At 40.0% G+C, this 14,998-nt stretch overlaps 1 protein-coding gene across 1 annotated transcript in view; it reads right to left on the reverse strand.

Annotated features, from left to right (window-relative positions):
• Positions 1–14,998, reverse strand: part of KIF26B (kinesin family member 26B) — a 270,993-nt gene that overhangs the window by 56,901 nt on the left and 199,094 nt on the right. Inside the window, exons 6-7 of the mRNA XM_053973226.1 lie at positions 3,061–3,267; positions 1,407–1,500 (exon numbers count right to left, since the gene is read on the reverse strand). Coding sequence (XP_053829201.1) covers positions 1,407–1,500; positions 3,061–3,267 — 301 coding nt within the window. The remainder of the gene's footprint in view (positions 1–1,406; positions 1,501–3,060; positions 3,268–14,998) is intronic.

The following is a 14,998-nucleotide window of genomic DNA, read 5'->3' on the forward strand; positions in this document are numbered from 1 at the left end:
CACTACATATAATGTCTTTAGATGAGTTTCCTAAAGCTCCTAAATTTATAAGCCAAATGATAAAGGTATACATCCTTTCAGGCAAGTACTTGTGGCTTCTTTACCTTGTTTTATTTCTTATGAATCTATGTGGGGAAAGATCAGTGAAAAAAATACTTCTATGCACATGTCTGTGTCAAGGTCTGGGTAGGTCCATGGTTTGTGGAACGGTGGTGGTGCAGTTACCAAAGCAACTGCAGAAACCCAACTCATGCTTCAGCAAAAGCCTAGCTAGGATACCTCTCTAAAGATGTGTAGCACTTGTGAGAGCCTGTTATCTAGTGGCTTCCTTTTCCATCTCATTTGCAATGTTGTGTCTGGCAGGGGGGTTAAATATCTAAAAGCTCATCCTAGTGTCACTCCTGCCTGGTCCAGAGGGGCCATCTGGTGTAACTGGAACATCAACTTGCTCCATTCATTGTACCAGACCTGGTTGCATTGCAGCATTCAGTGCTCTCCAGGTTTTGTTGCCTGTAATTTGGGATAATCGTGGCCTGATACAGCTTGATTTTCTTTACCACCTGCAAAACTGAATTATCCTTTTAAGTTATATGTGTATATCTGCGGTTCTTTGAGATAGTAAAGAATGGAGATCATTGCACACATGCAATAAATCCTTCTCCATTCAAGAGACAATACTTCCAAAATACAATTATATAAACATGAACAAAACATATGATTACTCTCAAAATCCAGTTATTTAAAAATAATCATGTATTAATGATGATGATTCTTCTTTTTGTTGTCCTTCCATGAATACCTGAAATGCTATTGAAGCATGTCCAAAGTGTGAGTTTTGATCCATCAGCAACAGTTAATCACTAGAATAAGATTTTTTGGAGACACAGTAGAAAAAAACCAGTAATGAGTGAACTGTCTAATCAGGGAATAGAGTATAAATCAAACTGTTTGAGTGCCCAGTCACACTCCATAAGAGTGCCATCACAAACATCAAGTATTTGAGTGAATATTTATAGTACACAGCTTGATAAAAGTGGCATTTGGGCAAACCCTCACCAACACCAAACACATTTGGAAAACTGTAGATCACAGTTGGACCATTCGTTAACAACTGAAGACAATGAAAGACAAAATTGCTATAATATTTAAGGGCTGAAATGAAGCAATAATTCAAAGGTAACTTCTGTTCCAAAGAGCATGCTGTCCAACATTTACACAATAAGAAAAGTGAATAAATGTGTAAGCAAGAGATGAAGATGTAGCACGAGATCATGCACAGGTACTTTCAAATACAATTAATAAACACAGACAAATAAAAGTTTGTTTTCCCTAACCTAATAGACTAGCAATCCTGCATTAAAAATATTCATTTTGCTGCTTGAGTAGGGAAATTTAGCAATACCAACCAAGCTTAGCATGACCAAAGCAGAACACGCAGCCATCTGCCCCATTGACCACAGACTGGATTACCTCAGCCACAGTCCCAGCACATACTTCAGCCTGTCACATGTGTTGGAAAAAAAAAAAAAAAAAGAATAAAAAAACAGGAAAGAAAGAAAACAAAAGCATTAACAATAACAAGGAAAATCATTATTTTCACCGGAAAGTGGTAGCAATGTCTTCCCTGCTTCAGATACCATATTGAAGTATCAAAAAATCTGATCCTCTTTATCCCATTCATATAACCTGTGCTGTTGATAGGAATGACATTACTTGTGTAAGCACATGAAGCAGGACCTTTGTTCTGGATCAAGTAAGTTTCATTTGCTGATGCATCAACATCCTTTGTGAAGTTAAAAAAATACACATATTGTAAGGGGCCGTAGTTGGTTGGTTAGAACTACCTATTTAAGGGATTTTAAAATACAGTTTTGATTAAAAAATAATCCAACACTGAGGAATTTTTGCAGGCTCAATTATTTGCCCAATTATGGACTGAGTTCAATTCCACTAGCATGTGAGTAAGGAATGTAAAGGGAACAAACAGCCTCTTTGGAATTAGCTAGGTGACCCAACATTATTATGAATCGTCTCAGCTTTTTGCAGTAGTAGACTCCATTCTGAAGACTGTAGCAGTATTTTAAGAAGTACAACACAGAAATTTACCCCAGGCATTCTTGGATTTAAGGTTAAGCAGGCTGAATGGTTGACAGTGCTCCTACAGCAACTGCTTAACAACAGTGGATGAAACTCAATCAGAATTCACAGTTTAGGCCTTGATGGGAAGCACTTTACATTTGACAACACATCAAGTAAATTCACCCTGGTTCACGGCTACTTCTAGACTATCTCTAAAACAGAAAATAAAATGGGCCAAGAAAGGGACTGTTCACAGGCCAGTCCCTTGAACTGCATCCAGGCATTAGTCTGTAAGCTGCTAGCTGCTTGGATAAGGACTGGGTGAGGGAGTGACCTGATGACACGATTATGTGACAGAACTTTAGATGGCCCTGTGTCCTAGCTCTGTTTGGTTTATGAATACAGAGCCAGCCTTACAGGACTGTTTTCTAATTATACTTTGCAATGTTACTTTACTCTTTTACTGTCCTCATGACGTTTGGGTAACATAGTTCATCAAACCAAAGTCTAATAAAGATAAGAAACCTGAATCTATACTCATTAATAAAGACCTGTGGGTTAAAATCTCCATCTTCTTATTGCAAACTGTACAATATAACACTGTAAAAATAATCCTTGATCCCTTAGTTAATAGAGGACTGCATTAGAGAACTGTAGTTCTGATCACATCTTTGTAAACACCCAACAGTAATATTTTATAATACACAGTAACTTGTTGATATTGAGGACATTCCTATTAGGCACCATTTAGCACATTTATTGAATGTATAATTTTAGGAGAAATTCTTTACACTGGAGAATAAAGAAAACACACCATTATTCAGCAAAAATTTAATAAACCAAATTCATTATTGATGATCATGGCAGACCAAATTCAGCCCTGGTAGAAGTCCACTGAAAGTACTATTGCTGCAGCAGAAATAAATTTGGCTCTGGTGCACACTGCTGCTTAGATAACTCTTCCAGTCATACAGGGCCTACCTGTGATGCATCCTGAGGGAAAACTGCGTCAAAAGCAAACATCTTGGGTGGAACCTGGCTGCCCCTTTTCTGGAAAGCATTCTGACCTCCACAGGCCAGTGGGTCATACAGTGTGATTTGCTTCTTGCGGGGGTCAACTTTTAGGAAAGAGCTGGACTCAGACGTGTCTCTGGCAAGCGTGGAAGAAATGCGCACCATGACTTTGACCTGTCAGCAAACACACAAAAGATAAGCACGTTTCATTAGTCTCATTAGTTTCATTGGTTGCTCTACAACTGGTATGTTGAATGAATTTTCCAGCTGCACTTGACCAAACCATATTTGCTTTTCCTAGCTAGTGTCTCAGTGAAAGTCAGTGAATACACAGGAAGTATTAGGCAGAATTTGTCCTAAACTATGAAGTGAATGAAGCCAGAACTCTCAGTCTATTTCAACAAGAACTTGTGTATTGAGAATTACAATGCACATCATGGTTTTTTAGTGTTGATGCTACTCAAGTACAATGAGGAAGTATTACATCACCTTGCCTTGCTCTCAATATAAATTGAAAATTAAGTGTACCCTGGTGGCCCAATTAAGAAAGCTGAAAGATACTCTAGGCTGCTAAGCTTTCAGAACTGCTGTGGTTTCTACGAAACAGCCTGATCAATAAGAGCCCATAAAAGGCAGATCTATAATTTACACCTTTACAATTCTAATCCAAAAGCAAAGATGAAATGCACAGTTCTGAGTGCCATCATCAAAGAGTTGTGAAAAGAGTCTCATTTTAATGGTCAGATTTTGAAATTACCATCAAGGGAGAGAATATAATAAGCGATAAAAGATTTGTTAAAACATGTTAGCTCACAATTCATTAAATAGCTACATAATAAGATGTTATTCCTGAGACAAAAATAAATCTTCATAGATTTAATGAGGTTATGCTGTATCTTTAGTTGAGTTGGTAAGCAATTTAGATGTAAGCAAAACTGATGACAATCAATCTAGCTTTGGTTTTCCCCATAAATTCACCACCAGCAGGCACTTGAGCTCCTGACTTTAGAGGGCGAACATCACCTGTCTGCCAGTTCTAGTCACACCTGCACAACTTTCTCCTAGAGCAGATTGGCATTCACACCAACTAGACAGAACTTTTATGTTAATGCTCCTAAATCAAATGTCACTTCTATTAAACCCACCCACGTCTAGCATGCAAGTGACCACAAAGGGTCATGTCAGCATAGGGTGGGAGCACATCTGCTGCTGGAATGGCAGATGCATTCCGGGAGGAGGTTGTAACCCCAGAAACTGGGCTGCAGTTCCTGTTGGTCTCACTGAGACTGCTGCTCTTTGTATGTAGGTGTCATCTCATGCTGGCCCAAGCTCATCCTGCATGCAAATAAATCAGCTACTTTGAGAAGTAAAATCTGGGAAAATTAATTTTTGACACAAATCCTTTGAAGACAACAGAATGAGACCAGATATTAACTGGTATTATTCAGTATTTCTGTGAGATCTTCTCTGTATGACAGTGAGTTAAACGGGTAGTTTGACTCCAGTATTTTAACCTGGCAAACAAGTTGTCATTAAATGGTGAAATGGTCACAAATCTGCTCACACAATTTCAGTTTTACACAATTATCTGAGGAAAAAACAAAAGATACTGCTTGGGTAGGAATGTGTTCTCCTGCTCAACTGAACTGCTTATGAAACCTAACCTCTAACTGTAAAAAGCCACCTCTAATATCTTGCCAAAGGCATTCTTCTGGACCCAACCCTAAGCAGAGCTGACTTCTGCTGAGGATAACAGCAGCCAACACACCCCATCAGTCCACATGAACTCGGCAAGGTCTGTTAATTCCAGCCCTAGGTCACCTGGAAGATCGGAAGGGAAGCACTGATCAAGTTAGCAGAGAAGGAAGGGAATACAACTATAAATCTATGGGGAGCAAGAAAACAAAGGGCAGTATCAATCCTATGCTGTTTTCCTATTTTCAACTTCATATGCCTTTGGCTTTCTTTTACTGTGTCCCACATTTTTAAGTAGATACCAATATAATGAGTATTAGAATGATCTGCTGGAAAACAAAATAAATGCTATTCTCCAACTACTTTAAATAAAATACTTGCTTGCTTTAGAAATCTCTTTCCCTATAAGTTATGTGTATTTTTGGCTTCTGTGAAATCACGATCTTTATCTTTGTGTGCAAAGGAGAGTTAACAGAATACTCTAGGCTAAGTTTTTTTGTGTTTTGGAGAATGGACAGTGTGTGAAATTTAACAACCTTTCTTAGGCAGTCTAAGAATTCTTTCTGGACCCAAACTGTATGGGCATGCAGTTTTAAAAGCAGGTACACTGGCTTTGTTATGGCATAATACCACTGGCATGGGTCTGGATTTAAACCTGTTCACACAAAATTAGATTAATACCTGCCACTTCTTACTGAAGGAATAATGCAAATCCTCCTATCTTCCAACAGCTATAGTGATAGAAGCTAAGGCATCAGGTTCCTCTTTCCCAAGAGTAAAATACTAGTACAACTGAAATCCTAAAAATTTACTAGCATCAGATAATTGGAATTAACCTCTATTAAGGAAAAAAAAAAGTGCCCAACTCAGAAGCCCCAGGAGCTGTCAAACAGCATATATTGTTCCTCAATACTGCCAAATATAGACACTTCTCAAGAAAAATACTGCTATTGCCATAAACCTTTGTACTTCTGTGCCTTAGGGATTTTTGTTTTGAGACATAATGGTTCACAGAATCACAGAATCACATGGGTTGGATAAAAACTCCATAAGATCTTGAGTTCAACTGTTAACATATAACTGCCAAGTCCACCACTAAGCCATGTCCCTAAGTGCCATGACTACACAGAATCCTAGAATAGTTTAGGTTGGAAAAGACCACGTTCGTATGTGTTAGGGCAGAGGAATATCATATTCATTATATGTGGATATGGCTGGACCACTTCTTACTCATCATGAAGATGTCTGTGTTTCTTGGGACACCACATCAAAGGTAATTCTGCTCACCTCCTTTTAGATCAGCATACAGAACCTGTCTCCATCTGAGACAGTTGTCTGCCCCCTTTGCAGGCAATAGAGAGGAACAACCATTTCTAGCACTGAATTTGCATGTTCTGTTGTATAACAGATGAACTCCACAAATACCTCATGCTTTCTCTATAACACCACAGGCATCTTAAAAGCTTACCTGAGATGTAGGTGTCTACATTGTAGGCTGCTTAAAGTTATATTTTTTGCTCCAAGTATAATAAAAATGCTCTTTCTGGGCAGCACAGTGCCTGGCCCAAATTCCATAGCGCACACATGGACAGACACAAAAATCTGTGTGACAGTCTCCAGCAAAAATATATGCCAGCAAAAATAAAGCTAGGCACATGAGTGTCATGGACACAGAATACAAGTAGTAACAATAGATGATTTGAACTCACTGGTAATTTGTAGGCACTTAAATATCTTCCAGGCCAGTTTCACACTAGTGCAATCCTTTCAAATTACTCTTGATTTACATTACATTAATTGAGAAAACAATTAGATCCCATCTGTGCAGACTGTATGTCCCCTATATGCCATGGGAACTGTGACTCTAAAAGAAACCCAATGGGCAGGCAAAACAAGCAAACTTCTGTCCTGAGAAACACATTCAGAACTATGTATGTAACAGTGGCACAATGAACTAGGCAGACCAAAACAGATTTTAAAACATCTGAGCCAGATATGTCTTCTGAGAAGAAAGGTAAGCTTGTGGTCTGGGAATCAGCCCAAGATTGGGGATCTAGGACCCCTCCTGATGGCTCTGTCTGAAGGCAGTATGACTGAGCTTTTGGTGCAGTCTCTTTCACACTGTCCACCTGTACAGGAGGCAGAGTCACAGCTTACTTCACTGCCAGGCACACTGAGAGATTCAGTCACTGCCTGGCCTCAAAGAACTGGCAGTAGCCATTTTTTCCACACCCATTATGAAACATTATTATGCTTGTAACCTAAATCCAAGAATTCAGGCAAAGCATTTCCCAATAGTGGTTATGACAAGAGTAAATCAACTAACAGCAGTAATAATTATGGGAGACCACAGCTTCCTGCTCTTCTGTTTCACAGTCCTTCATGCAATTTATAGCTGGGGGATTAGCAGGGAGAGGCTCAGAGTTTGTGTTGGCCCCTGAAAATCCACACCACAGGAGAGGCAGCACAAGGATGGGCAAATGTAACTCAGCCAGCTATGGGGATAGCACAGGAACTTACTGGACTTAAAAGACTTCAGCTCAATTTAAGGAACAGACAGGCTGAAGATCATGGTGCTGCTCTGGGGAACTCAGAAATACAGTATGGTTAATTTGAAACTAACTGAAGAGTGAAGTTTAAGAATGTTAATACTTTATGCTTGCAATTTATATTTAAATAAAGTACAAATTGAACTTCTCTTTAAAAAGAAGAAAGGTTTTCTGCTTCACTTCCTATGTGTCATTACTCCTTCAGTCTACTGCTACAGTTTCCCACTAATCTCTTGTAATTGAAGCGTCTCAGAGATACCTCTTGCAAGAGGGACCACTCAATCTGCCAGAAATTCTCCTTTGAATTCCAGTGATCAGGTCTTGGCAGTGCCCAGCCTTAGATGCACCTCTGACTGTTTCTATGGGGAAACATGAAAGCAACCTCCTGAGACATGTGCTCTTGCTAAAACAAACAACCTGGGCCTAATTTTGATCTAATGCTATACCCATGCAAATCTGGCTGAAGTCAGCAAGAATTACTCTAGCTTAGGAGTGGAGAGACAGAATAAAAGAAAAGGTCACTTATTCTGCATCACTGCTGTGCCTTTTAGAGGATATAACTTCACTTCTTAGCTCTGCTCATGCTGGTAGCATTTTTTCATGTGTTTTCTCTTATGAGTTTACTGTATTTCACTGGACAACTATTTAATCCAACAGCACCCCCATTTACTTCTCCGCATTGCAGTTCTTGCCTTCAAAGACATGACTTGTTCTTACATGAGTACTACAGTCATTGAATTCCACAATATTACTCCAGATGTGAAATGTCACAAATAAAAGCAGAATCAGAGTTCACCTGTTCAGGCTTCCTCAACAGGTTTGGGTGGGGTTTTTTTGGGTTTTTTTGGGGTTTTTTGGGGGATTTTTTGGGGTTTTTTTTTTTGGTTTTTTTGTTTTGGTTTTGTTTTTTTTTTTTTTGTTTTGTTTTGTTTTGTTTGGTTTTGGGGTTTTTTTGTATATTTGTCTATGTACTTATTTCACACATATGTGCATGTATTTCAATTATATACACCATTTTCAAAGCATATACATTTTCTGAATATATATAAAAATCTATTTTTTTCATAAATTTCTCTTTATTGGCACTGATGGGTTCCTTCATGGGTACCATTCAGTAGCATCAAGAGAAAACCTAGGGAATTGCTGTATTATCATTATACTACTGTACTGTAAAAATAAGCATCAAACTTTTAATCAACTCTATGAAAATTTCAGTTGCCTGAGCCATTTTTCTTTCTCCTTTTTTATCTAATGCATCCCATAAACACACCTATTATTTCTCAAAGAAGGAATTTGCTAATTGCAGGATTTTCCCCAGATAAACTCAGTTTGTGACCCGTCATGGACTTTTTGTTACATTCATACTCTGTGGAGAAGGACAAAGGTTCAGCACACTCTGCAAAGTAGAACTGGTGCCAAACAAATAAAAAAAAGAAAGCAGAGTCCAGCCCCTGACACTGCCATGTCTCCTGTGGCCACAGGGGTCTGTCTGCAGGACCAGCAGCAAAATGAGCAGGGGAGGTGGGAGAGGTAAGCTGTGTCTAATCTGTATCACACACCAATAGCTACAAACACAGACTGGGATGAGGCAACACAAGCAGAGATTGACACTGGGGATTTTATAACTTCCTTCTACTCTTGCCTGTAAGATTTCATTTGGGGTTCATTTATCTAATTACTGCAGGGACACGGCTAGACAGCTGTTGCTTCAGGCACTGTGCTTGCCTTTATGAGCTGCTTTTCTCATCAATCATTTGAGCAGCTTCTGCTGGATGTGTTCTGGGTAGTGGTGGGAGGCAGGAGCTGCAGTGCAGTCACAGGAGAGACAGGCCAGCCAGGACTATTGAGCTGTTTCAGCACTCCATCAACGTAATGGCAATCACTGGCTGCAGGAATAGCCTTATTGGAGGTTAATGAAGAGTAGGTTTTGTAATTTCTCACTGTTACAGTTGTAAATAATGGTGTGAGGCATGCATTTTTGCTGGAACCAGCCACAAAGTACTACAGCACAAGAAAATCTAGGCTATCCCATACACTTGTGCACATACATGCTTTTGCATGAGAGATGTAAAGTTTGAAGCCTTTCTACTGTGCTCAGACAACATGAAACCACCTGTTAAGTATGTTAAAGGATTTTTCTTACAGATTATGAGACAATTAGTTGATCATGCTAACATGAAATCTAGGAAGTCAAGATAAACAGACTGACCCAGAATGCAACAAATGCAGGGTTGTAAGAGTGGATATTGCTTTAATAGAAATATGATCACATTTAGAAAAAATTACAAACAAATAAACTCAGATGAGCCAGTGTAACCTGGTCAGGAAGCATGTGCAAACAGGCCTTGTCCTCTCTTTGTATTTTCTCAAAGGTAACACTCCTAGGCTTCAGCAGTGCTTTGCTTCAGCACAAATTAGAAAACACATAGGCCTGCTCACTCTTGTTGGTGGAAATGGCTGTTACTGATACTGATGTTTTGGAAAAGCACTGAAAATAACTGAAAAAGCAATAGCGTTAGAGCATGTAGGTCTCCTCTTTTTTTACCACAGTTCCTCTGTTTCTATCCTGTGTAACTGCTAAAACTTTACTGGCTCATCAACCCCATCTTGTACAGCAGTTGAATTTGGACTTCTAGCAATAATGGTAAGTAGTGGCTGCACACTGTATCCAAACACCAATCATGTTATTCAAAAAATGTGCACTTATCATGATTGCACACTTTTTCAGTTGGACAGTGCAACTTCAATAATAATTCAGTAAAATCTGGTGTGAAATATGCTCAGGCACAGCTCAGTGGTTTCCTGTACTGTTTGTGGCAGCAGTAGTTGTGAGTTTATCACTATGGTTTGGTACAGTTGAAAGACAATGCACCAACACTCAACTGTCTCAAACCAGCATATGCATCAGACCAACCATTCAGCTCTAACATTTCTACTTCAGTATTTACTAGATTCTAAATTAACAGAGAGCACTGCAACTTTCTTCTACTCCAAAAAAAAACTAAATTAAAATAAACCAAACCAAACCAACAAACAAACAAACAAAAAACCCAATGAAGCACCAAAGACATGAGGATCATCCGATCATGTAAAACAGTCTTTTCTTAATGCTCCCTACACACAGACTGGATTCCTGGCTTTCCTTCTGCTTCCTTATGATCTCTTTAAGGTATGTCTGTGTTTCAGAACTGCATAACTGGGTAGCCTGTGTGTTGCCTCAAGCAGGAGGAGGATTTTTCCTAGCTTCTGACATTCTTCATGTACCTGTACTTATGATGGGACCAACAACAGCCTAACTCAGCCCATGTGCTGGGATTTTTTTTTTTTTCTTGAGACTATCTTTAAACATCACTGAGAGTGGCATTTTCATAAGAGGTGAACAAGCCAAAACAGCCTTCAACAATCCCAGCATGAACAACATGGGATCAGCTGGCACATCTTGTTCCCTGCAGCAATGGATCAGCAGGTATGTAAGCATGCACCCACTGCCTACTGCTACAGTGAGCAGATGCTTACTTAAGGCTCCAACACACTACTGCAAATATTTACTCTGGTTCCCCCACTCTGATGAGAATTTATTTCTCTGTGCACAGGACAAGTATAGTTCACTGCCATGAATTTCAAGATCTCATTTTTTCCTTGGTACCTTTCAAAATCAAGCATATCTTTCGCTTCACTTCAGTGATTGTTTAGAGCATTTTCCCCTCTCCTTTCTTCCTACTTAATACAAATTTTCCAAAGGTATCTTTAGACACACGGTATCTATGTAGTAGATTAAACAAGATAAAAACTGTTACCTGGTACAAAATGGAGAACTGACAGCTTTCCCTGTAATTCTTGTCCTCTGCTATGATATGGCCATATCCAACAGTCTGCAAGATGCTACCTTGCCCATACTAATTTAAGACACATGCCTGGAATTGTTTGGGAGAGACAAGTGCCCAACATCATGCCAGGGACCTTGTTAACAATGCAATGATTGAGTGCCAGTGCCCAGGAATATTCCCTGTTCCTGTTTAATTTATTCTATAGTCAGTACCAGGTTTAGTTCCTTCACAGTAGCTGGGGTATGGGACTGTGTTCTGGATTTATGATGGGAATGGTGTTGATGGCACAGGGACATTCTAGTTACTGCTGAGCAGAGCTTACACAGAGTCAAGGCCTTACAGCATCTGATGTCACCCTACCATCAAGTAGCCTGTGGGTGCACAAGAAGCGGGGAGGGGACACAGCTGGGATGGAGGACCCCAAGTACCTGAAAGGATATCCCCCACCACATGGCAGCTCAGCATATAAAACTGGGGGAAGAAGGAGAAAGAGGGAGATGATCAGAGTTACGGCCATTACACATGAGGAAGCCCTGCTTTCCTGGAGATGGCTGAGCACCTGCCTGCCCATGAGAAGTAGTGGATTAATTCCTTATTTTGCTCTGCGTGTGCATGAAGCTTTTGCTCTTTCTAGTAACCTGTCTTTATTTCAACACACAAGTTTTCCCTTCTGATTCCTTGCACATCCTACTGGGAGAAAGTGAGCAAGAGGCTGTGTGGGGATGAGCTGCCTGTCATCGTTAAGCCACAGTCACAGGTCCTTGCACAATTTAGCCGTGTTTAGCAGTCTCTAAGTTAAATACAAGAAATTCAGTCTGTGCAGGAGTGGCCTTCCAAGCATGTGATGTGCCATATGTTGCTCTGTTCTATTCCAACCTGGCTTGATATCTACAGATCCTACAGACAGATCAGCCAAACCCATTAAACACATTTGCAGCATCAGCAAGGCAGGCTCTCTAAAGGAACTTCTCTGCTCTAGTGATTGATGACAAGGCTGCTGTCATTCCTGCTGCCTGCATAAGGCTGCCATCAGCCCCCTGGGGAGGAGGGAGACAGCAATGGTGAGTCACTTGGCTCTTTCTCGTAGGCCATGTTTTTATCCTGTGCAGAAAGACTGAAGAGATCCTTGCTTTGCTTATTTAAGCTTCGTCTTAGAAACCTGCCCATCCAGCAAAACATGACTGAACTGCCTCGGCTGTCACAAGGACTGCTGTTGATAGAAAGGAGAAGCAGTATCAACAGTAGCAATATCTCAAGCACGTGCCTTGATAATTATGTCTGCTATATTATTTCTTAAAACCCCAGTTTCCCTTTTGGTGAAGCTGTGGAAGAGGTGCACAGGATGCAGCTTGGTCATATAAGCAGCTTGGTCATATAAGCAGCAGGTCATCTTACCACTAATTAAAGAAAGTGTGGCATTGAGGGCTTCACATTATATATTCTCAGGAGATGAGGAATTCCAAGATGAACAAGGTTCTGTTTTTTTTTGTCTAAGGAAACAAGAATTTCTGTGGAAAGAGTGGAGATAAAAGACAAAGTTTCCCTTTCACATGTCTTTGAGATGTCTTTTCAGTGCTAGAGAAAAATGGATATACAGCTATTGCAAAGAGATGTATAATCACAATTGTAAGCTTTTCCATTATTTATAAAGATGATCTCCATGACTGCATACAAAAGAAGATTCCCCAGTCCGCACATAAAAGTGTACACCACGGCACCATAAATAACAAGCAGCAATACAATCACACAAGAAGGATTTACATTATTTAAATCAAGCCAGAAGTGAAAAATTGCAGCTTAATGCATATAAGTGTGGAAAAAAAGATGTGTAAAACTTTAGAGTGGCAGCCGGTAATGACAGACAGCAAATAAAAGGGATCGTTCTGACTAGAAATTTGGGAATTCATGGTGAGGGGGAAAATCCCAAAGAAAGCACCGGGCCACATTGTGAAAGAGAGTCTATATAAATGGAAGGGGGTACAATCATCATACTAGGCAATATAGGTGAGATATCTTAGGTAATATCTTAGGTATTCAGAGGAGAAATCCAGTCTCCAGAAGGAATATGAACAGCCTCCCGCACTATATGTTGCATGAAACAATCAGTAGAAACTTCAAGGAGCAGAGCTAGATGCTTTTGTGAGGAATGTAATACATTATAGTGTCGTTGAGTTCAGCAATAACTCTTCATTTATCTTCAAGTATATGAGATAAGGATTAGGCCTTAGTTAGGAACAACCAGCAATAAAATTAAATTTGGAAAACAAGGAAATGATAAGACCTGAGTCCAAGCAATGATATGATCTATATTGCTAGTGAACATTTCACCTGAAGATCCCTTAGGGCTTTGCAGTCTTCTGACAGGATCAAGACATATGTTTACAATTATTCCTAATTTTCAATGGCAGAAATAAAGCCTAAGAGTAAATGGGTCATCTAAGACCCCAGGAAAAGTGTGCTTTACCTAAACAGACTGCCTGAACTCTGTTTCTTCCCTTTCTTATCCCATAACTGTAGGCTATAACATTTACAAGGGCATAAACATAATATTAAATTTACTTTTTCTTTCACATTGTATCCTATTTAATGCTACCCTCATGCTTATATCTTTGGCAGTGGTACAGGGAGGCACAATAACTTCAAAGCCCAAGCACCCACTCAGAATTAATGAGATCCATTTGTAATGCTATACATTATCTCAAATTAAAAGTGCTTGTTTTTTGAGCCTTAACAGAAATCCCTGCAACAGACTTTTGTTTTTTGGGCTTGATTCTGCATTCCCTGGAAAAAAAAACAGAATTATTTATTGTACCTGGAACAAGAGAATAGAAGACAAGGTCATACAAGATGCATCTGAAGGTTCGTATAACTCCATAATATTCCATCTCCAACAGTGATCCAACATTCTGGCCCGTGAGCCTCCCACTGTGGTGGGCTGCACTGGCATCCCTCTGCTCCCTCCCAAACTATGCTTTGCCAATACCTGTATGGCTCACGTGCCACTTGCATGCTATCAAGATGCAAACTGAGAGGCACACACACTATCAGGAGATGGCCACAGGCTCCAAGGAGTCAGCTTGTAGTCTAAATCAAATCTGCAGCCCACTGAGAACACTACTGAGGTTGGGTATGTTTATAGTGCCATTTGTGGAATGTTGTCAGTCCTTTTGGAGGTGGGGTGAGAACTGCCCCATAGAATTCTTCCCTGGGTACATACAAGACATGAAGTTGCCTTTCCCAGCTCTTCCAGAACCAGTTGCTGAGGCTCTGCTTGCCTGTGCTTCTCAGACTTTGGGCTTTTTAATGCTTTCCCCAGTCCTAACATTCCATTGTTTTCTGACCAGTAGTGAACATCATGTTGGGATTTTCAGTAGCCTCTAGAAGGCACTACAGCCTGACGCTTACCCCTTAAGGAAATAAAATCCAAGGAAGTTGTATATCTGAGCAAATTTGTTCCTAAAAGCAAACACAGCCTCTGGTGGTACAAGGATGCTCTTACATATTTGAAAAAACCTAGACACGTATTAGCCAAGTCTACAGTGCTGGTTCTAAGGATCTCTGTATTACTCTGTGATGCAGACTCCTGGGCATGCATCTGACTCCAGGTACAGTACAGCTCATCTCCACTGCATCCTGTGTTCCCATGGGAAGAAATCCTGGTATGCAGGCAATGAGAATGCTACTGTCTTCTTAGCACTGAACCAAGATACCAGGAGTGTACTGCTTTCCTGTGGTTTTTTATTTTGTACTAAACATAAACAGAACAAAAATTATACCAAATCAGAGAGGCAGACAAACAAAACAATAGAAATAAACTGAATGGGAGCCCCTGTT

Source organism: Vidua macroura, chromosome 3, assembly GCF_024509145.1.
Source record: "Vidua macroura isolate BioBank_ID:100142 chromosome 3, ASM2450914v1, whole genome shotgun sequence".
NCBI classification, from domain to species: domain Eukaryota; kingdom Metazoa; phylum Chordata; class Aves; order Passeriformes; family Viduidae; genus Vidua; species Vidua macroura.